This window comes from Puma concolor, chromosome A1, assembly GCF_028749965.1.
Source record: "Puma concolor isolate L17-30 chromosome A1, mPumCon1.1.hap2, whole genome shotgun sequence".
Classification (NCBI taxonomy): Eukaryota; Metazoa; Chordata; class Mammalia; order Carnivora; family Felidae; genus Puma; species Puma concolor.
The window spans coordinates 240,802,835-240,827,786 of NC_141667.1; the positions used below are offsets into that span (position 1 = coordinate 240,802,835).

General features: G+C 37.3%; 1 protein-coding gene and 1 pseudogene across 15 annotated transcripts in view; both read right to left on the minus strand.

The window, feature by feature from the left end:
* IFT88 (intraflagellar transport 88) overlaps positions 1 to 24,952 on the minus strand; it is a 159,700-nt gene that overhangs the window by 106,385 nt on the left and 28,363 nt on the right. For 3 of the 15 annotated variants that reach the window (XM_086715283.1, XM_086715322.1, XM_086715282.1), the window contains exons 2-4: positions 19,973 to 20,068; positions 15,735 to 15,797; positions 621 to 677 (exon numbers count right to left, since the gene is read on the minus strand). The exons of 1 other annotated variant lie outside the window; for it this stretch is intronic. In XM_086715283.1, coding sequence (XP_086571409.1) covers positions 621 to 677; positions 15,735 to 15,797; positions 19,973 to 20,062 — 210 coding nt within the window. In that variant the 5' untranslated portion in view covers positions 20,063 to 20,068. Of the gene's footprint in view, positions 1 to 620; positions 678 to 14,834; positions 14,992 to 15,734; positions 15,798 to 19,972; positions 20,069 to 21,843; positions 21,989 to 24,952 lie in introns of those variants that run through there. 11 more of the 15 variants (XM_086715280.1, XM_086715313.1, XM_086715307.1 and 8 more) reach the window with 9 other exon arrangements.
* LOC112861929 (U2 spliceosomal RNA) lies at positions 12,876 to 12,989 on the minus strand (annotated as a pseudogene).

A 24,952-nucleotide genomic window follows, 5' to 3' on the forward strand; every position in this document is an offset into this window, starting at 1 on the left:
CTAGGTACTAAAACCATTTTTCTGACCCCTAAGAAATATTATAATAAGGACTAGGAAATGCTATTCCACCTCATTCTTCCATTTTTCTCCCATTCCCCTTTTATTGCATGTATGCTAACATCCAAATTTGGGCAAGACCTAAAAATTTTCCTTTATGGATTTTTATATACCATCTTTCCTCTGAAGATCTCAAATAAAAGACCCAAATATGTGCTTCTGAAGTTTTTTTCAAACTTTATGTTTTTCATGTATTAATTGGTAGGCTTAAAAAATTATAAACATCATTACATTTACATAACACTTAACTCCACATAAAATATGAATGGAATACACGAGACTTGGTAATATTACACAGAAAATGAAAGGAAGTCAGTCAATAAACATAAGGTTTACAAATAAGAAATGATAAGAAAATATTTTCTGATAAATTTACAATCAGAATGACTAGAATAGTAAAAGCTATTAATCAAATTAGACTTTCACAATGTTTGTAACTATCCTAAATGGAAAACATACCTGGGTCATGGACTGAAAAGATGGCCAAAATTATTTAGAAGTGCCTAAAGTCAACTTATGGATGAGAAAAAGCACCTTAATATTTTTAGCTTAAGAAAACCTACCCCATATCCAGTAGCTACAGGTCTAGTAACTGCTGTGCTTGGTATTTTAGCAGTTATCTTGGGGAGGAAAAAAGACATAATTAATGGAATTCAGATTAAGCTACACAATTGAAAACTAAAAAAGCAATGGGAAATATAGACTCATCAGTAAAGAAGTAGTATATAATATTTAGGATAACTTCCCTTTAATTATCCTAAATATTAAGGGGCCTAGGTATTGTAAAGTATTAAGAGGGAGACTTATTCTAGAATTCATTTTAAAGGAAAAAGGGGGCTTTAGAATGACCTGAGGCACCAACACGAAAGATTAGTATTCATGGTTGTATCTATCATTCATTATGCATACTTATTACTGCCAGCCACTAGGCCTAACAAAATACATACGATTTGGCATCAGAGAATCTGGGTTTGATTCTCAGCTCTCCTACTACCAGCTGTTTTTATTCGTATCTTTATGAACCTAAATTTTCTTATCTCTGAAATAAGGATATCTTGATCACAAGATTATAGTTGGAATCAAATAGGGCCATGTAGGTGGAAATGTTCTACGCATGTTAGTTGTTAAGCATATTTGTTTGAAGTATTTGGTTAAAACATCGTTAGTAGAAGAGCTCTACTTCTGGCTATGATGGACTGTGTTTTAAACAACCTTCCCAATAAGAACAACTAAAAAAGCAGGGGACAAAAATATTTTTAGGAAAAATCAATTTGAATACGTTAGAAAACCAGAAGGAAGTGAAAAATTACAAGGTCCCAAGATAAGGAAAAGGGAAGGCTTGAGAGGTACTCCTGCATTTAAGCCTGCTTTTCTCCAACAGGCATCTGCTCAATTCAGAGGCATGGCTGAGAAGCTGAACACAGCTTTCCACAGACTTACAGGTCTGAAGAGATAAAACACTGGAGCCCTGGTAATCCTCCAGGCTTCAGACTGTGACCTCTAAAGGCTACACTCTACAATTGAAAAGTAAATGAGAAGTATACTACCTCTCATAAACACCGACGTCCAATTTAGAATCACCCCAAACTTAACTGAATTAGGGTGAGCCAGGACTCCTAGTGCCTCTAGGGCTATATGCAAAAGTAAATTCTCTAATGAAAGATAAGATCATCTAGAGCTGTGCTATCCAACAGAACTTTCCTATAGTGATGAAAATGTTCTATATCTGCCCTGTCTGATAAGATAGCTATTAGCCACATGTGGCTGTTGAGCATTTGAAATGTGTTTGGTATAATAAGGATCTGAATTTTTACATTTTATTTTAAATCATTTAAATGTAAATAGCCACATGTAGCTAGTAGTTATCATATTGGACAGCTCAGACATACGGCCTTGAATTATCTCTGAATTTTTTCATTTACACTGCCTGGCACTGAATCAAAAACAACCAGACAGGGGAGCCTGGCTGGCTGAGTCAGTAGAGTGTGCAGCTCTCAGGGTTGTAAGTTTAAGCCCTGTGTTAGATATAGAGACTACTTAAAAATAAAATCTTAAAAACAACAACAAAAAACAACCAGACTTACAGGAGGCAAGACTACCTAACTAAAAGCCAAGAGAACAAAAGAACAAAAACTCAGAAAAGGATATATATAATGGAAATGTCAGATACAGACTTTAACATAACTATGCTTCTTAATATGATCAATGAATTAAAAGATAAGACACAATTTCAGCAGAGAATTGGAAACTACAAAAAAGGAATAAATAGAAATTACAGAACTGAAAAATTGCTAAAAAATGTAAAATTCTGGCATTGTCTAGGAAGTAGTAAAATACAAAGTTATACTAGACTTTAATAATTTGAAGACAAGTAGTGTAATCTTTAGGAAAACACTAAAAGAATGGTTAAAGAATGTAAATTCCCAAGATAACATTGGGGGGAAATGGAATAATAAAAAACAAACAAAAGAAGGCAAGAAATGAGAGAGATGATATATAAGAGAGGCAGGAAAAAACAAAAAGCAAATAAAACAATAAATTAAAACCAAATCAGTAATTTCATTAAATATAAATGGACTAAATATTTCACTAAAAGACTAAGATTCTCAGACTGCATTTCAATTTTTTTTTTTTTTTCAACGTTTATTTATTTTTGGGACAGAGAGAGACAGAGCATGAACGGGGGAGGGGCAGAGAGAGAGGGAGACACAGAATCGGAAACAGGCTCCAGGCTCTGAGCCATCAGCCCAGAGCCCGACGCGGGGCTCGAACTCACGGACCGCGAGATCGTGACCTGGCTGAAGTCGGACGCTTAACCGACTGCGCCACCCAGGCGCCCCTCAGACTGCATTTCAAAAACAGAACTCAGTTACATTCTGCTAACGAGAAATACATCTTAAATATATGGATGGAAAACTTGAAAGCAAAGAGATGGGAAAGACATATCATGCAAATGCTAGATAAAAGAGAGCTTGAGTAGCCATATTAATATCTGGCAAAAGAGACAAACAGTATTACTAGAGATAGGACATTTCAAAAACAATAAAAGGCTCAATTTATACTGAAAATATAATAATTCTAAATATTTTTTCTCCAAATAAAGCAAAACCCTAAAAAAAGAAATAAATCCACATAGTGTAAATTTTGACATCTTTCTAATGAACCAGTAGCCTCCCCAACCCAAAAAATCAGTAAAAATACAGAACTCTTAAACAAAATCATTAACAAACTTGATCTGACATATCTTAGAAAATGCTGAAAAGAAAGGATATGGGTCTCAGCAATTTTTTCCATGAGAACAAACTGAAGGAAAGAGACTATTATTCTTTTAACTACTTACTAATGACTAAATCCATGTTCTTTTTTTTTTTAAGCATAAGACTGATCTCTTCCGATACAGTAGATTCAACAGTCTCTTCCTTCATTTGCTTTACACCCTCATCTGCAATGCCTTTCCTCCCATATCTTAAGATCAATCTTAATTGTACATACCCTTTAATATTCAACTGTAAATTTAAATTCTAAGCATCCTTGTCTGATTGTCCCAACTAGTGACAAGTAATCTCTTTGACATCCCATAGCAATTTGCACTTTTTTTTGTACAATGCTTATTACATTATGCTTTGAACATATGTATCCATTTTATTTCCCTCCCTAAGATTATAAAGTCCTTTGGAGCTAGTTAGAATTTTATCCCACGAGTAAACTAATACCTTTCACATAGAAGTTATACAATTTCTCTCTGTTTAACATAATAAGTAGACTGTGATGAAAATACCATTCAATAGGAGGTCAAGAGACTTAAGCTCTAACCCAGCTATGGCTAGCTGTGAGACTTTTGGCCTCTCTAGGCTTCAGTTTTCTCATCTATAAAATAAGGATCCCTAACGTCACTTCTACACATCACTGAAAGGCCAGCATGGTAAAATTATCACTTGATGTCTGATACCTGAAATCACTAAACTGAAGAAAATGTTTGCTTATTTACTAAGTCATGGAATAAAGACTTATGAAGCAGCTACAGTAGCAAAGAAAAGAACACTGTATAAGACAGTCAGCTTCTTCAAAAAGCTTATAGCCTAGTCATTAGCTTACTGAAAGAACATATGATTTTTCTTTCCATGATGAAGGTAACCTTAAAATTAAAACACTGATGATGAAATGTGTAGTCAAGAATTAATTTTATCCAAGGAGAGGTCTGGCTCTGCTCTTGGCTACTGGGAGTGATCTCTAAGCCCTTGGAATGTCCTGCCTGATATGTATTTCTTTGTTTGCCTAGGGGCTTTGGCCACCAGAAAACTGAACAATGTGATTTATGATGGGAGCTTTGAGACAACACAATATCAGTTTTAACTTCCAGAGGTATTAGTCCAAATTTCCAGAAGGGGCTGGAGACTAAACGTCAGCCATGTTAACAATATGTGATAGAGTCCCAGTAAAAACCCTGGATACCAACGTTGTGAGTGGTCTTCCCTAGTTGGCAATATTCTTTCCGTAAGTACTGTCATCACACAGATTGGCCAGGAGGAGTTAATGTCATGCAGGATTCCACACGAAAAGAATGACCAGATGTTCTACGTTTCGATCCCCCAGCCTCTGTCCTATATGTCACTTTCCTTTGCAGATTTTAACTATATCCTTCCCCTGTAATAAGTCATGAGTATAATAGCCTTCAGTGAGTTCTGTGAGCCCTTTCAAAGAATAATTGAACCTGAAGGTGGTTTGGGGAATCCCCTAAACTTGCAGTTGGTATCAGAAATGAGAATTGTCCAGGGATGGCTGGGTGGCTCAATCAGTTAAGCATCTGACTCGATTTCAGCTCAGGTCATGATCTCATGGTTCATTAGATCAAGCCCTGTGTCGGGTTCTGTGCTGACCACGGGGAGCCTGCTTGGGATTCACACTTTCTCTCTCTCTCTCTCTGCCCCTTTCCCTCCTGAACGCTTTCTTTTAAAAAAAAAAATTTTTTTTTTCAACGTTTATTTATTTTTGGGACAGAGAGAGACAGAGCATGAACGGGGGAGGGGCAGAGAGAGAGGGAGACACAGAATCGGAAACAGGCTCCAGGCTCTGAGCCATCAGCCCAGAGCCCGACGCGGGGCTCGAACTCACGGACCGCGAGATCGTGACCTGGCTGAAGTCGGACGCTCAACCGACTGCGCCACCCAGGCGCCCCTCCTGAACGCTTTCTTTCTCACTCTCAAAATAAATAAATAAACTTGAGAAAAAAAAAAAAGTGAAAATAGTCTTGTGGAGTACACAGTCCTTTGTGTCCTCTAACTGTATAGTTGGCAAACCTCATTGCAGGGAACTACACTAAATTCACTGACATAAATGTGAAGGGAAAGCTACTCACAAGATAATTTCCACTGTAAGTGGTTGTTTAATACTGATAACTTATTGTTGCTAAATAATACACACGACAGAGAGGCAAGAGAGAAAGTAACAAAGCGAGGCAAGATGAAAGCAAAAGGACACTTCGTGTGAAGCAGAGAGGGTGCTATACATCAGAGTTTCTCAACTTCGGTACCACTGACCTTCCACCACATAATTTTTATGGGGGGGGTACCCTGTGAATTATATGATGTTTAGCAGCATCTCTGCCTGCTACCCAGTAGATGCCAGTGGCACTCACCCAAGTTGTTACGACCAAAAATATCTCCAGGCCAAACGTCCCTTGGGACAGCTGTAGAGGAGGACTGAGATCCACTGCTATATAGTAGTGAGCAAGTGGGGAAGAGTAGTTCAAAAAAAGGAATATTAGACACAGAACATTAGGGGTAGAACTTTCTGTTCTTTGCTATTTTACTTTGTGCCAACCTTGTTTATTTTCAACTACAAAAAAAAGCTTGACAGATTTCATGCACTGCAGAAGGCCAGATGCCTATGCTTTGCATGACACATAAACTTTAATAATACTATTGAAAAAATCACTCTAGCAATTTATGCATTGGTAAAACATTAATTAAGTAACTGAAGGGCATTAATCCAAGGAAGGAGTAATTTGTAAACTAAGCGCCAGTGTTTTGGAGGATCAATATTTATGTAACTTTAAAAATCAGAAAGGCAAATATTTTTTAAACAATGAGTATTTTAGGTAAATATATTCCAATGCCTTACATAACTAATAATATTTATATTCTCAAGAGTATAAAGAAACTTTTTGATCTAAAATACTTTAAAATTCACTTACTGGATATACTGAAAGCTACAAAACACTGCAGAAAGAAATTAAAGAAGACACAAATAAAAAAGTCATCCCACGCTGAAGGACTAGAAAACTTAATTATTGTTATGATGTCAATACTACTCAAAGCAGTCTACAGATTCAATGCAATTGCTACCAAAATATCAATGCCCATTTTTTAAGAAATAGAAAATTCATCCTGAAATTCATTTGATTACAAAGCTACTATATGTAAACAGTGTGGTACTGGCATAAACACAAACAGACCAATGGGACAGAATAAAAACTGCAGGAAAAAAACCTTCCATACGGTCAAGTGATCTTCCATAAGCGTGCAAAGACCACATAATAGGGAAAGGTCAGTCTCTCCAACATATGGTGCTGGGAAAGCTGGATATCTGCTTGCAAAAGGATGAAATTAGAGCCGACACACAAAAAATTAACTCAAAATGGATTAAAGGTCTAAATATAAAACCTAAAACTACAAAACTCCCAGAAAGCATAGTGGAAAAATTTCATAACGTTGGACAGAGCAATGATTTGTTGGAATTGATGCCCAAAGCACAGGCAACAGAAGTGAAGCTATAAAAATGGGGCTACATCAAACTTAAAAAAGTGCGTGCGTCAAAGGACATAATCAACAGGACGCAAAGGCAAACTACAAAATGGGAGACAATAATATGCAAATCATATATCTGATAAGGGGTTAATATCCAGAATATATCAACACCTACAACTCAACAACAAAAAAAATCAGGATAGCCCAGTTAAAAAATGGGCAAAGGACTTGAAGAGACATCTCCTCAAAGATGATATACAAATGGCCAAGAAGCCTACAAAAAGATACTCAACATCACTAATCATAGGAGAAATGAAATCAAAATCAAGAATCACTGCATGCCCATTAAAACTGCTACCATCAAAACAATAGAAAGTAAGCGCTTGTGAGGATGCAGAGAAACTGGAACCCTGTTACTGTTAGCAGGATTATAAAATGGTGCAACTGCTGTGGAAACAGTATGGAGGTTCCTCAAAACATTCAAAACAGGATTACTGTGGGACGCAGCAATCCGACTTCTGGGTATACATCCGAAGAACCAAAAAGAGGGTTGCAAAGACACATCTGCCTACCTATGTTGACAGCAGCACCATTCATAAGAGCCCAGAGGTAGGAGTACCCACGTGTTCATGGAACACAGTATGATACACACACGCAGGATTATTAGCCTTAAAAAGGAAGGAAATCCTGTCACATCCTATAACACAGATGAACCTTGAAGACATTATGCTAAGTGAACTAAGCCAGTCACAAAAAAGACAAAGACTGCAGAATTCCACTTGTATGAGGTACCTAGAGTAGTCGAATTCCTAAAGGCAGAAGGTAGAAAGACAGCTGCCACAGGCTAGAGGGATAATGCACAGTTCTGCTTAATCGGTATAGAGCTTCCGTTTGGGGCGATAAAAAACTCCTGGAGATCTGTCTCACAAGAATGAGAATATATTTAACATACTGAACCATGATTTAAAAATGGTTACGGGGGCGCCTGGGTGGCGCAGTCGGTTAAGCGTCCGACTTCAGCCAGGTCACGATCTCGCAGTCCGTGAGTTCGAGCCCCGCGTCAGGCTCTGGGCTGATGGCTCAGAGCCTGGAGCCTGTTTCCGATTCTGTGTCTCCCTCTCTCTCTGCCCCTCCCCCGTTCATGCTCTGTCTCTCTTTGTCCCAAAAATAAATAAATGTTGAAAAAAAAAAATTTTTAAAAAAAAAATGGTTACGAAGGGGAGGGATTCAGGAAGACGGTGGCAGAGTAAGAGGACCCTAGGCTCACTTTGTCCCACAAACACAAGATAACTGTCAAATCATCCTAAATACTCCAGAAACTGACCTGAAAACTAGCAGAACAAGCTCCACAACTAAAGGTAGGGAAGAGGCCACATCAAAGAAGGCAGAAGTGTGGAGATGCGGTTTGGGAGAGAAAGGGAGGCTGGAGGGATGGAGGGACAGTGGTCACTGCTGTGGGAAAGGAGCTGTGGGGGCAGAGAAGGGTAAGAGACAGACTAACACAGAGGGGAGTGCTTGGGGAAAACGAATTCCCATAGAAATTGGCTTGGAAAGCAAGAAGGGCCAAATTTCATGACTTCTGGCAGCAGCAGGGCTTACAGCCTGGAGTCTTAAAAGTTAGCAGGCTTGGCTAGGATAGAGCCGGGAGGACACTGCGCTGTTCTTGGAGAGAAGGCGGGTAAACAACCTGTGGACACAAGGCATGGAAAGAGTGATCTGAAGAGTGCCTGGGGCACACAGTGGGGAGGTTATTCGGTCATCTCAGAGTGTACTCCAGAGAGACAGTGCTCACAGAGAGACCCTTCTGGGAACAAATAAACCGGCTGTTGCCATTTCCTTCCCTAGCCCGTTGGCATAAACACAGGGCCACCTGTAGGAACCAGCACAGCACAGACATTTGCTACTTAACGTTCCTACACTAAGCCTTGCCCCCCACACTCCTGTAAAACTGCATTTCGTAGTCAGGCTGTGTAAGATGCATCACCACAGACCCCTCTCCCCAGAAGACTGGCCCAAACCCCTGTCAACACTCCCTGATGTCCCTGGTCTCCCAACCAGGGAGTTTGTTTTTGTCTTTTTGTTTTTTTTAATAGCTATAATTCCATTTAATCCTTAGTTTACACTCAAATTTAAAGCAGGGACAAAGACCAATAGTGCCATTTTATAAGGGTATGAGTGACACCAAAAAGTTAAGAAATTTGGCCAAACTTAAACGTCGGTAAATTGGATAAGTCCCTGTTCTCCCGACCCCCACCCCAGCATTCTTTCCATTATGCCAGCCCTTATCCTTATTAGTTCTATTCTTTCTTTTTAATTGAGGTATAATTGACATATAACATCATATATGTTTCAAGAGTACAACATGACAATATATATTTGTATATACTGATAACTACCATCAGTCTGGTTAGCATTCCTCACCAAACATAGTTACAAAACATTTTTTTTCTTGGGATGAAAATGTTTAAGATCTAGAACAATATTAATTCTGAAGATTAGGTTTGGTTGCAAGTGATAGGAAAACCAAAAAAGTAGTGGTTTAAACAAGACAGAATTGGATAATTTCTTCACTATCCTCAATACCTGGCTTTTCAAGATGACTGCTCAGGTTCCAGTCATGTTCCAGCCAACAATAAGGAAGATGAGGGACAGAACACATTTTTCCCCTTTAAGGACATTTCCTAGAAATCATACAGGACACACTTGCTAAATTCCATTGGCCAGAATTTAATGACATGCCCTTAGTTAGCTTCAAGGGGGGGCTAGAACCAACCAGGGAGTTTTGCAGAATCTCGATTCCAGCCGTGGTAGTGTCAGGTCTCACTTTAGAAACAGAGCAGAGCACACCTTGTTAAAACTCGCGACATTCAGGCCAGGGACAAAAACTGACCTCAACAGGCAAAGAGAGCCTCTGTAAATGGCTGGTGTGAAGGATAAAGCAGCCAGGACACAACAGAAGTGCACACATCACACACTGGAAACACTTCCAGAAGTGTCCGGGTCTGGGGAACAAGGGAAGCTACACAGCAAGGCATTACAGGACCTCTTCTTTGTAAGGTCATTACCCTCAAGAATAGGAGACATGCTGACGTTCCTAACACACAGAAACAGGCACAGAGACTTAGACAAAATGAAAACACAGAGGAATTCATCTCGAATAAAAGAACAGAACAAGGCCATGGCCAGAGATCTAAGCAAAACAGATATAAGTCATATGCTTGACAGAGAATTTAAAGCAATGATCATAAAGATACTCAACTGGGCTTCAGAAAAGGGTATAAGAAATGAATGAGACCCTTAACATGAGATAAAAAATTACACACCGGAGATAAAAGGTACAATAAATGAGGGGCACCTGGGTGGCTCGGTCGGTTATGCATCTGACTTTGGCTCAAGTCATGATCTTGCAGTTCACAGGTTTGAGCCCCGCATCAGGCTCTGTGCTGACAGTTTAGAGCCTGGAGCCTGCTTCGGATTCTGTGTCTCCCTCTCTCTCTGTCCCTACCCACCCCCCCCCCCCCACCAGCCCCCTCTCCCCGCTCGTACTCTGTCTCTCTCTCTAAAATAAACATTAAAAAAAATTCTTTTTTAAGGTACAATAAATGAAGTGAGAAACACGTTTTATAGAAGGAACAGCAGACTGGAAGAAGCACAGAAAATAAATTAATGACCTAGAAGACAAAGTAGTAGAAAGTAATCAAGCCAAACAAAAGAGAGAAAAAAGAATGATGCAAAACAATAAGAGACTTAAGGAGCTCAGTGACTCCACTAAACATAACATTTGTATTAAAGGAGTCCCACAGGAAGAAGAAAGTAAAAAGGGGGCAGAAAATTTACCTGAAGAAATAAAGCAGAAAGTTTCCCTAATTTGGGGAAGGAACCAGATATCCAGATCCAAGAGGCATGGAAAACCCCCATCAAAACTGACAAAAGCAGACCCACACCAAAACATATTGTAATCAAGATGGCACATATAGTGATAAAGAAAAAATATTAAAGGCCGCAAACAAAGAAGACAATAACTTACAAGGGAAAACCAATTAGGCTAGCTAGAGATTTTTCAGAAGACACTTTCCAAGCCAGAAGGGAGTGGCATGATATAGTCAAAATGCTGGACAGGAAAAACCTGCAGCCAAGAATACTCTATCCAGCAAGGCTATCATTCAGAATAGGAGAAGAGATAAAGAGTTTCCCAAACAAAACTAAACGAGCTGATGACCACTAAACCAACCCTGCAAGAAATACTAACGGGACCTCTTTGAGTGGAAAGGAAAAACAAAAGGCAACAGAAAGAAATTAGAAAACACAAAAGCAGTAAAAATGAGCATTTCTATAAAAAATCAGTCAAAGAACTCACAAAATAAAAGGATGTAAAACTATGAACGATATACTTAAAACGTGTAAAGGGCAGAAGTAAAGAATGGATTCAAACCCAAATGATCAACAACTTAATATAGACTGCTATACGCAGAAAAGGTTATATACAAACCTAATGAAAAGAAATAAGAGAAAGAAATCCCAATATATCACTAAAGAAAACCAGTAAGCCATGAAAGAGAGGAAGATAAATGATCAGAGAAAATCCTCAGAAACAATCACAAAACAAGTAATAAAATGGCAGTACATACATATCTATCAAGAATTACTTTGCATGTAAATGGACTAAACACTCCAATCAAAAGACACAGGGTGTCAGAATGGATAAAAAAAAAACAAGACCCATCTACATGGTGCCTACAAGAGACTCATTTTAGACCTAAAGCCACCTGCAGATTGAAAGTGAGGTGATGAAGAAACATCTATCATGCAAATGGATGTCAAAAGAAAGCCAGAGTAGCAATGCTTATATCAGATAAACTAGACTTTAAAACAAAGACTATAACAAGAGACAAAGAAGGACGCTATCTAATAATAAAGGGGACAATCTAAAAGAAGATACAACAATTGTAAATATTTATGCACCCAAATGGAGGCACCCAAATACATAAAATAATAACAAACATAAAGGAACTCATCAATAATAATACAATAATATTAAAGGACTTCACATAAATGGGGAGGTTATATAAACAGAAAATCAACAAGAAAACAATGGCTTTGAATGACTGACTAGAACAGATGGATTTAACAGATATATTCAGAACATTCCATCCTAAACAGCAGAGTACACATTCTTTTCAAGTATACACAGAACATTCTCCAAAACAGATCATGTATTAGGCTACAAAATAGGTCTCAACCAATTCAAGAAGAGTGAAGTCTTCCATGCACCTTCTCTGACCACAATGCTACAAAACTCGAAGTCAACCACAAGAAAAAAATCTGGAAAGACCATAAATACATGGAGGTTATATAAACAATGAATGGGTCAACCAGGCCATAAAAGAAGAAATAAAAAAGTACGTGGAAACAAATGAAATGAAAACACAAGGGTCCAAAACCTTTGGGGTGTAGCAAAAGCAGTTCTTTTCAAAAAGAACTTTCTTTCTCAAAAGCAGAAGCAAGAAAAATCTCAAATAAACAACCTAACCTTACACCTAAAGGAACTAGGAAAAGTACAATAAAGAATAAACCAGCAGAAGGAAGGAATAATAAAGATTAGAACGGAAATAAATGATACAGAAACTAAAAAAACAATAGATCAGATCAATGAAACCATAGCAGGCTTATAAAGAAAAAAAGAGAAAGGACTCAAATCAATAAAATCACAAATGAGAGAGGAGAAATAACAACCAACACCACAGAAATACAATTATAAGAGAATATTATGAAAAGATATATGTCAATAAATTGGACAATCTAAGAGAAATTCCTAGGAACATGTAAGTTACCAAAACTGAAAACAGTCAGAAATAGAAAATTTGAATAGACCAATAACCAGCCAAGAAAAAACTCCCAACAAACAGAACTCCAGGACTAAGTGGCTTCACACGCAAAATCTACCACATATTTAAAACACAAACTATTCCAAAAAATAGAACCAGAAGGATAAACTTCCAAATTCATTCTATGAGGTCAGCATTATCCTGATTCTAAAAGCAGATAAAGGCAACACTAAAAGAGAGAACTACGGGCCAATATCTCTGACGAACATAAATGCAAAAGTACTCAACAAAATAGTAGCAAACTGAATCCAATAATACATTTAAACTACACTTGATCTTAGCCAAAAGGCCGAGAAGCAATCCAATGATACATTTAAAATAACCATCCACAACAATCAAGTGGGATTTATTCCCGAGTTGCAAGAGTGGTCCAAAATTTGCAAGTCAGTCAGCATGATAATCACATTAATAAGAGAAAGTATAAAAACCATATGATCATTTCAATAGATGCAGAAAAAGAATTTGACAGAGTACAACATCCATTCATGACAAAAGCCCTCAACAAAGTAGGTTTAGAGGCAACAAACCTCAATGTAATAAAGGCCACATATGAAAAACCCACAGCCTAACATCATCCTAAATGCGGGAAAACTGAGAGCTTTTCCTCTACAGTAGGAATAAGACAGGGATGTCCACTCTCACCACTTTTATTTAACATAGTACTGGAAATCCTAGCCACAGCAAACAGAAGAGAGAAAGAAATAAAAGGTGTCCAAATCAGCAAAGACGAAGTAAAACTTTTACTATCTGCAGATGGCATGATACTCTATGTACAAAACCCAAAAGACCACCAAAAAAACTGCTAGAACTGATAAACAAATCAGTAAAGTCACAGGCCACAAAATCAACATACAAAAATGTGTTGTTTCTAACTACCCATAATGAAACATCAGAAAGACAAATTAAGGAACTAATCCCATTTACAATTACACCAAAAATAATAAGATGCCTAGGAATAAACCTAACCAAAGTGGTGAGAGACCTGTACTCTGAAAACTATAAAACACTGAGGAAAGAAACTGAAGACGACACAAAGAAATGGAAAGACATTCCATGCTCATGGCTTGGAAGCATAAATATTGTTGAAATGTCTATATGACCCAAAGTAATCTACACATGTAATGCAAACCCTATCAAAATACCAACAGCATTTTTCATAGAACTAAACCAAACAACCCTAAAATTTGTATGCAAGTACCAGGGACTCCAAACAGTCAAGGTAATCCTGAAAAAGAAAAGGAAAGCTGGATGCACCACAATTCTAGACATGAAGTTATATTATAATGCTGCTGTAATCAAAACAGTATGGTACGGGCACAAAAATATACACATAGACCAGTGGAACAGAATAGAAAACCCAGAAACGAGCTCACAACTATATGATCAATTCATCTTCAACAGAGCAGGAAAGAATAGCCAATGGGAAAAAGACTGTCTGTTCAACAAACGGTGTTGGGAAAACTGGACAACCACATGCAAAAGAATGAAACTGGAACATCCTCTTTCACCATACACAAAAATAAACTCAAAATGGATTAAGGACCTAAATGTTGAGACCTGAAACCCTAAAAGTCCTTGAAGAAAGCATAGGCAGTTATTTTCTCTGGCATCAGCCATAGCAACTTTTTTCCTAGATAGGTCTCCTGAGGCAAGGGAAATTAAAGCAAAAATAAACTGTTGGGACTTCATCAAAATAAAAAGCTTCAGCAGGGTGCCTGGGTGGCTCAGCTGGTTGAGCCTCTGACTTCAGCTCAGGGCATGATCTCGCAGTTCGTGAGTTCAAGCCCCACATTGGGCTCTTCACTCTCAGTGCAGAGTCTGCTTGGGACACTCTTTCTCTCTCTGCCTCTCCCCTGCTCTCTCTCTCAAAAATAAATAAACAAACATTAAAAAAAAAAAGCTTCTGCATAGCAAAGGAAACAATCTAAAAAATTAAAGGCAACCTATGGAATGGGAGAAAATATTTGCAAATGTTTTTATCAAATAAAGGATTAGTATCCAAAATATGTAAAGAACTTATAAAACTCAACACCCATACAGCAAACAATCCAGTTAAAAAATAGGCAGAAGATATGAATAGACATTTTTACGAAGAAGACATCCAGATGGCCAACAGACGCATGAAAAGATGCTCATCGTCACTTACCATCAGGGAAATGCAAATCAAAACTACAACGAGCTATCACCTCACACCTGTCAGAATGGCTCAAATCACCAACCCCAGAAACAACAGGTGTGGGCAAAGATGTGCAGAAAAAGGAACTCTCTTGCATTGTTGGTGGGAAGGCAAACTGGTACAATCACTGGGGAAAACAGTATGGAGGTTCCTCAGAAAGTTAAAAATAGAACCACTCTATGATCCAGCAATGGCACTACTGAGTATTTACCCAAAGGATACAAAAACACTAATTCAAAGGGATACACGCACTCCTTTGTTTATAGTAGCATCATTTACAATAGCCAAATTACAGAAGCAGCCCAAGTATCCATCGACTGATGAATGGATTAAAGATGCAGTGTGTGGGTGTGTGTGTGTGTGTGTATGTATACATACATATATGTATCTATATGTATATTTATATGTATATAATAGAATGTTGGAATGAAATCTTTCTATTTGCAAAGACGTGGATGGAGCTAGAGAATAAAATGCTATCCGAAATAAGTCAGTCAGAGAAAGACAAATACCGTAGGATTTCACTCATATGTGGAATTGAAGAAATAAAAGAGCAAAGGGAAAAAAAGAGAAAACTCAAGAAACAGTCTCTTAGCTATAGAGAACAAACTGATGGTGACCAGGGAGGGGGGAGGGCGGGAGGGAAGGTAAGGGGACGGGATCAATAGGCGACAGGGATTAAGGAGTACACTTGCTGTGATGAGCACCAGGTGATGTACAGAATTGTTGATTCACTATATTGTATGTCTGAAACTAATATAACACTGTTAACTAACTGGAATTTAAAAATAAGATAAAATAAATAAAAATGGTTACGATGGCTAAGTTTATGTCACGTATTTTTTACCACAACAAAAAACGTGCACTTACTGGAGGTCTTCTGCCATGACTAGTTCTCACGGCTTCCTGAAAAGCTGTGTCGTTCTCTAATTCCTAAAGTGAAAAGGCAAATTTAACATTCAACGTGAAGTGAGAATTGAAAACAATAATAAGTTTAATGTCTTCTGTTTGGTATTCATGATCCTCTATGATTCAATTTACCCCACCTGCTGACATCCAGGTAGTGGCTCAAGGACTCCTGTCCTCAAAGCTCCCCCACAACACTACCCAAAATATAAGGCTCCTTCCTTTTCTAGGAAGGGGAGTATTTGGTAATGTCAGTCAACTTTAAGGGTATTTTACTGGCCACTGTTTAAATGTGTGGTATCATTATGCCTGGTGAAAAGATCAAGTACACAAGGATATGGCCTTTCTTCTGTTCCTTTCTTCCAAGTAGCTGGAACAGTAAGAATTGAGAGCTGCAACTCTTCCTCTCCCTTCCTCTCTGTCCTCTCTCCCCCCCTTCTATCCTTCCATATGCTGGGACCACGGCTACCAGCCCCAGGTGAAAACACCGCAGGACATTTCATTTCACTGGAGGAGTGAAGTCTGGAATTCAGACTGGAGCTAAGAAAAGCTTCCCCGTGGAAAAGCTCCATGGGGTCCAACCTGCTGTGCCATTTGGAACCAAAATCCTTAGCTGAAATGAAATGTCACTGTGCTTTGCTGATTCCGGCCTATACGTCTATTCTTCATCAGGAAACGTGAGGAAGGTAATATTAGTCAAGAGCAAGATACAAATGTTCCTGGGTTTCCAGGACAAAGGTCGTTTCTTGACTCTCTCAAAAGCACCCAATCTTAGCAACTACCAACCTTCTAACCAGCCTTTATCTCCTATTCCTTCACCAACACAAAATCTGGCTGTAAGCCTTCCCATACATCTTATGGGCAATTGTCAGACTTGCCTCTGATTTATTTCAATCTATGTCCCACAAAAATATACTTGCTGATGATTAAAAAAAAATACAATAAATCAAAAAACAATCACTATTGATCAACTTCTAAAAACTCTGCAAACAATTAAAGTAAAATGTTTATATAACCAGATGCTAATGTGATGCACTTTAAACATGATTTTATTATGTCTAAACCTTCTTTAATTTTTACCTTAAATAATCTTTATAACCTTCCACATCAATTACATAAATTTAATAAGTACACAATTCTCAGTTGGCCATGGAAACTAGGCAACTTTCATATGAAGTATAAAGCCAAAGGTAACCCTCAGCATCATTAATTATACGATTCTGGTGGATCCTTTAGGAAAAGGAAGTCTTCTAATATTCCTATACAATTAGTAAAATTTGATTAATCAATGAATTCTAACTGACAAACTAAAATTGTCAACAAACTCTCCGACTACAAATACCAAACTACCACAACTTTTGTAATTTTTCTTTGTTCATGATTTTACTAGCAATTTCCATAATCTATGAACATCTGAACAATTATTTCAATTAATTCATTTATATATTAAGCTTGTTATTACTCCAATTAAGATATAAGAAAATCATGCGTAAAGAAAATGTCATTTTTATCTTACTATTTATTTTTGTGTCTGACATTCTGAATATTCACTTTCTTTTTTTTTTTAATGTTTGTTTATTTTTGACAGAGAGAGAGAGAGAGAGAGAGCGAGCGAGCGAGCGAGCATGAATGGGGGAGGGGCAGAGAGAGAGAGAGGGAGACACAGAATCGGAAGCAGGCTCCAGGCTCTGAGCTGTCAGCACAGAGCCTGACGCGGAGCTCGAACTCACAGACCACAAGATCCTGACCTGAGCCGAAGTTGGACGCTCAACCAACTGAGCCACCCAGGTGCCCCTGAATATTCACTTTCAATTAAATAATGAAGCCACATTGTGATGACCTGAGAAGTCAGGAAGTTTCTCTGGTGCTTTAAAAGTGATCATATTCATTATCTATTAATTCTATTTCTGAGACTTTAGCCAAGGAAATGTTGCTAAAAATAGAGAAAATTGTTTATGTATAAAATTGTTCATTGCATAGTTGTTATTTACAACAGAAAACTGAAAATAAATATCCTATGATCTGAAATTAGTTCTAATCAACTATACATACTCAATAAAATGTAGCAATTAAAATTATACAGTTAACCCTTGAACAACACAGGTTTGAACTGCCGTTGGTCTACCTATATATGACTCTTTTCCAATAAATATATTGGGAAATTCTTTGAAGATTTGTGACAACTTGAAAAAACTCGCAAACCATATAGTCTAAATAAGCTAAAAAAATTAAGAAAAAGGATATTATTGTAACAATACAGTATATGACGTATATAACATACAAAATATGTGCTAATTGACTTTGTTATTGGTAAGGCTTCCGGTTAACAGTGGGCTCTTAGCAGCTAAGTTTGGGGGGAGTTAAAAGTTGTATGTAGATTTTTGACTACATGGGGGGAGGGAGGTGGGTCAATTCAAGGGTCAACTGTATTTAAATCTTTAGTATCATGAGACATTACTTGTAATGTTGGATGTAAAAAAGCAAACAGAAAAGTAAATCCTAGTTCAATTCCAAACATGCTAAAACTGTAAATATATGTATAAAAGAAAGACAAAGCAACAAAATGTTAACAATAGTTATTTCAGAGTGACGGGATTATGGGTAATTTAGTCTTCAACACTGAACATGTACATTTTATATACTTATAACCTTTATAACTGGGAAAAAGGGGGAGAGTTCAGTAGTTTTCAAAATCTGTACAAACCTAAGAGAACATCTATGTTTTAATACAAATTTTTAAAAAGGAGTCTGTATAATCATACTGTGTGTATACACAGTACACACAGGGAGGGAAACACTTGTGTATATTAGAAGATGGGGAATACACCACAATGTCAGGTGATAGATATACTTAATATAGGTGATCTTTGAGTGACAGGATTTACATCATTTTTTCCCAGTCTTCTGTAGTTTTCAAATTTTCCGTTAAATGATCACCTCGCCTAGATCTTTATTTCATATAGAGTAAGTGAATGGTTTCTATTTTCTTTCCAGGTCTTACATTCACAGACTACCATTTTTCTCCAGAGGAAAAAACAATTGAAAAATGATTAAAAGCTATATAAAAAACTCTAGAATATAAGATTTTCCTAAATTCATATAAAGTCCGATAAATGCTAATATTTGATTATTACATACTAGCAAATAAATTAACAATCGTATCTTTCATCCTCACTCTTTTCACACACTAATTCAAGGTAACTTTATAAAAAGGTTTTGTTTTGTTTTACAGTTTGGAAACTCAAAGTCTCACAATGATATAAACAGATTTAAAATATTCAAGTATTGGGGCACCTGGGTGGCTCAGTCAGTTAAGTGGCCAACTCTTGATTTCAGCTCAGGTCATGATCTCACGGTTTGTGAATTCGAGCCCTGCTTTGGGCTCTGCACTCACAGTGCAGAGCCTGCTTGGGATTCTCTTTCTCTCCCTCCTTCTGTTCCACCTCGGCATACGCTTTCTCTCTCTCTCAAAATAAATAAATAAATTTAAGAGAAAAATCTTAAAAAATAAATAAATAAAAATAAAATATTCAAGTTTTTTTAATTCAACTATTTGTCTTAACAATTTCATCTTTTAGTTTACTATCCCACTAAATACTAAGTAGATATAGATTTGTTGACATAAAGGAATATTTATAAAAGACAAAAAGCAGGTTACAAAACAGTACACACAGTAGGATACCATTTTATCCAAAAATAGAGATACACATATATTTGCATAGGGAAATGTTTGGTGACATAAGCATTATAAGCTAGTTAATGTTTACCTCTGGGTGGTAATAGTTTCTGTGATTCTATTTCCTAAGTTTTCTATAAAATATTTGTATATTTTAATTAAAAGAAAAAAATCACTACATGACATTTCAAATTTAGGAAATTAAAAAAAAAAACTGATTTTAGGTACCTCAAGTGATTTAAGTCTTTTTACCTACACATTCAGATAGCTAGTGCTGGAAAATACAAGTATATAATCGACTCTAATTTGGTTCTATAACCTTTCTCATGATTTTCCCTTTTGCTGCAATTAGTATTATTAGTGGAAGTTAGTACAGACTTCAGAAGTAGCACTTTTCCAGGCTTTTAATCAGTTTACTTAATTTAAAGATAATAAGCAGAACCCTCAAATCCAAAGTTTTCATGAACCAGCTGGTTAGCAAAGACCAACAGAAAAACTAGATTTATTTTTATTTTTATTTTTTTACCTCAGTGTCATAGGTTGGATTGTAGTCATTATAACCAGAATAAAGATCATCTTCATCTGTCTCTGGGGCCAGGTGTACATTTTGCATCATTTGTACCTATGAAAAATTGGCAGTGTAAATATGTTCTTGGTATATAAAATAATCCTTAATTGAAATAAAGTAGAACTACTTAACCTTTCTGGTCAAGTTTATTGCCACATATTTTTATGACTTAATTTTTTTCACGTCAAATTCTCAAAACTAGGTGTCAAAACACTCGTTCATTGCTCTCATTTTACATTTATTCCACACCTGTTGCATTGAAAGGCACTAGACACAGGTACGAGTTAGTTGCCCTGAGTGTCAAAGAGCTTAGCATCAAGTGCAGAACAGGGGATGTAAGAGTCAAGTGCAAAGCAAGGCAGAAGCCACCACACACTTACCAGAACGGCTCAATTTAAAAAAACAACAACGCAAAAGGTCGGCAATGATGTGGAGTAATCCAGAGTCCTACATTGTTGCTGGGGGGGTAATATAGTACAATTTTGGAAAAAAGTCTGGCACTTTCATAAAATTAACATATATTTCTTACAAACCAGCAATTCCACTCCCAAGTATTTACCTGAGAAGTGAATACATAGGTCTACAGATATATTTATATAAGAATGTTCACAGGAGGTTTATTCATAATAGTCAAAAACTAGAAACAGACCAGATGCCCATCAACAGAATGGATAAGCATATTTATGCAACAAAGTATTATTCAGAAAAAAAAAATGCACCGATGACATACATAAAATGGAAGAATCTCAATTAAGTGAAAGAAGCCTCACAAAACTGAACCTTATATATCGTTTTGTTGATTTAAAGTTCTAGAAGAGACTAAACTATTGTAGAAAACAATCAGAAAGGTGGTTGCTGTTTAGGCATGGGAGACTAGAGATTGAATGAAAAAGGGCAGATTATAGAATTTTCTAGGGTAGGGCGCCTGGGGGTGGCTCAGTCAGTTAAGTGTCTGACTTTGGCTCAGGTCATGATCTCACGATTTGTGGGTTCGAGCCCCACATTGGCTGTGTGCTGACAGCTCAGAGCCTGGAGCCATTCTGTCTCTCTTTCTCTCTCTCTCTCTCTCTCTCTCTCTCATCTCTCTCTCTGCCCTTCCCCGGCTTGCTCTCTCACTTGCTCTCTCTCCCAAAAATAAACAAACATTAAATTTTTTTTTTAATTTTCTAGGGTGATGAATATTCTATATCTTGACAATAGTTTGGGTCAGACTGGTAATCACACTTGTAAAAAGTCAACAAACGCATACTTACGATTTTTCCTTTCATTATACGTTTTTTCTTGAAAGAAAAAACTGTAAATAAATATCAAACTATAATATGCATACATAACTATTTAAGGGAAAGCTTAATATCTGTAATTCAGTTTGATATGCATAAAATAACAGAGAATCTTAAGATTCTCTCTCCCTCTTCCTCTGCCCCACCTGTGCTCACGCACACACGTGTGTGCACTTTCTCGAAATAAATAAATAAAAATAACATGGATAAATGAAAGATATATGATAAAGCATGTACATGAAAATGTTAATGGTAGAATCTATGTAGCAGGTATGATGTTCACTGTAAAATTTTTTAAGCTTTACTGTACATTTGAAAATTTTCATAATAAAATACTGAGAAAAATGCAAGACAGAATAAAACAGATGTCAAAGTAAAATAGAAGTGGGAAATTTAATTACTGTATACATATACTGTAAATGCAGTGATTACTAGAGAATTTGGGAAGAATACTCAGACAAAGAATCATTCAAACTGAGTAATCTTTTAGGCAATTTAGGGGAGGGGTCAGGCTAGGTACCCAAGAAATGTAATATTGAATTACTTTACCTTGAAATACATATTTTTAGGGGCACTTGGGTGGCTCGGTTGGGCATCTGACTCTTGATTTCACGATCCCAGGGTCGGGGGATCAAGCCCCCTGTCAGGCTCCACGCTAGCATGGAGCCTGCTTAAGATTCTCTCTCTCTCTCTCTCTCTCTCTCTCTCTCTCTGTCTCTCTCTCTCTCTGTGTCCCTTTCCCCCACGTGCAGGCACACATGCTCTCTCTCTTAAATTAAAAAAACACACACAAAAAAGAAAAACTAAATACGTGCTTTTTTTAAGTTGGTACAATTTTAAGTGTGCCAGTAAATTCCTACAAAAATTTCAGCTTAATCTTATTGCTCAGTATAAGGCCAAACATATATGGCTACTTGTAACCTTTTAAAAATTATTTTTATGTGGGGGTGCCTGGGTGGCTGTCAGTTAAGTGTCCAACTCTTGGTTTTGGCTCAGGTCACAATGTCACGGTGAGTTCCAGCCCTGTGTAGGGCTCCGTTAAGACAACACGGAGCCTGCTTGGGATTCTCTCTGTACCTCTCTCTTTGCTTCTCCCCTGTTCACGCACATGCACATGAACTTTCTCTCAAACTTAAAAAAAATATTTTTATGTGAAATATAAAATTATCAATTTTGTATAATTCACATACTATAAAACTTACTTTAAGGTGTACGATTCAGTGTTTTTTTAGTATGCAACTACCACCACTATCTACTTCCAGAACATTTTCAACACCCCATTAAGAAATTTGGGACCCTTTTAGCAGCCACTCTCCATTCCTCCCTCCTCCCTCCCACTTAGCCTATGTCACTAATCTACTCTGTCTCTATGGATTTGCCAATTCTGGACATTTCATATGGAATCATCAATCAAATTTTTTTCATCAATCAAATGGAATCATCCAATATGTAGCCTTTTGACTGGTTTCTTTCACTTAGCATGTTTTCAAGGTTTATCCGTGTTGTAGCATGCATCAGTACTTCATACCTTTTTATGGCTGAATAATATTCCATTGTATGCATATACAATATTTCATCTATTAGTTAATGGACAGCTGGATTGTTTCACTTTATATCTATTATAAATAATGCTGCTATGAACATGTGTGTACGTTTAGTGCAAACATAAATTTTCAATTCTATGGATATTGAGTGTATACCTAGGAATGGCATTGAGTCATATGGCAACTCTACGTTTAACTCTTGGAGGAGCTGCTAGACTTTTCCAAAGTGGCTGCACATTTCACACTCCGCCAGCAATGTATGAAGGTTTCGATTTCTCCATGTCCTAGCTAACACTTGCTAATGTCCCCATGGCCATTCTAATGAGTATGAAATGGTATCTCTATGGTTTTGATTTTCGTTTCCTTGATGACTAATGATGTTGAGCATCAGTTCATATGCTTATTGACAATTGTATACCTCTTTGGAGAAATGTCTTCTCAGATGCGTTGCCCATTTTTAAAAATTGGGTTGTCTTATCTATGTTATTAAAGCTATATATTCTGGATACTAGCCCTTATCAGATTTATGATTTGCAAATATTTTATCTTTCATTTTCTTGATACCACACTTTGAAGTGTCATTTGAATTTTGATGATGTATAATTTATCCATTTTCTCTTTGGTTGCTCGTGCTTTTAGTGTCTCATCTGAAAAAACCACTGCCTAACCCCAGGTTAAGAAGATTTACACTTGTTTTAACAATTTTATGGTTTAACTCCTACATTTAGCTCTTGAGTTAATTTTTCATTACTTTTTAAAGATGAAAATTCACTACTATGGGAGAAAAAATATCAGATAGAAACGTTTATTCCAAATACCATCAAAGGTATTAAAAGTCACTGGTATACAAATTCCCAGTCCTAAAATAAATAAGTCATAGGGATGTAAATTACAGCATACAGACCATAGTCATAATATTGTAGTAACTCTGGTGACAGATGGTAATTAGATTGCGGTGATCATTCTGCAATGCATGTAAATTTCAAATGACAGTGTCACGGGGCGCCTGGGTGGTTCAAATGGCGGGGCGTCGGATTTCAGCCCAGGTCATGATCTTGCACAGTCTGTGATTTCGAGTCCCACATGGGGCTCTACGCTGACAGCTCAGAACCTGGAGCCTGCTTCAGATTCTGTCTCTCTCTCTCTCTCTCTCTCTCTCTCTCTGCCCCTCCCCCGCTTATGTGTGCTCTCTCTCCCTCTCCCTTTCTCTCAAAAATAAACATTAAAAAAATTTTTTTAATATAATATGTTGACTATACTTCAGTAAATAAAAGTTTTAAAAATAGGGGTGCGTAGGTGGCTCAGTTGGTTAAGTTTCCAACTCTTGATTTCCGCTCAAATCATTATCTCGGGGTTCAGCGCCGACAGTGACAGGGTGGATTCTTCCTCTCCCTCTCTCTCTGCCCCGCCCCCACTCTCTCTCTCTTTCAAAATAAATAAAGTTAAAAAAAAAAAGAAAACAAACACACTTAAACATTTTTTTAAATAAAAGTCACTGGTATAAGATGTAGAAAATATTTTAACTAGATAATGCTAAACCAGTGGTTCTCCAACTTTAACATGCATGACAAACCTAGGGGCTTGTTAAAATACACATTGTTACTCCCCCACCAGCAGAGTTTGAGACTCCTTAAGTCCTGGGTGAGAGTCATCACCACGGCCTTTATCCCTGGCGATGTGCATTTCCAGCAAGTTCCCAAGTGCTGCTGATGACGCTGGTCTGAGGACTACTACGCTAAAGGAGGGCTGATTATGAGCCCTATTTAGGTCAGTTCAGCTTACATGCATGTCATGAAAACAAGCAACTTTCAGAAGCAGATATCCCTCTTGCCGGGTTGCAACCACACTGGAATTGGTTTACATCTGAGACTTTTGCTGAACAGACCTCGAGTGAGCAAATTAATTCTAAAGATGTAGAGAGTGAGGCCAGGAAAGATGAAGTGAAGCACCCATAGGTGATAGCTGGGGGTGGCAGAACAAATACAACTTAGGGTTTTCAAAAGCAGTGTGCACACGTAACAAGCTATTCGTGTTGAAACAATCTGGGGATACACATTAAATGCCAGTAACACCCCCCTTTTTTTTTTTAATGTTGAAGTTATTTTTTTATGATG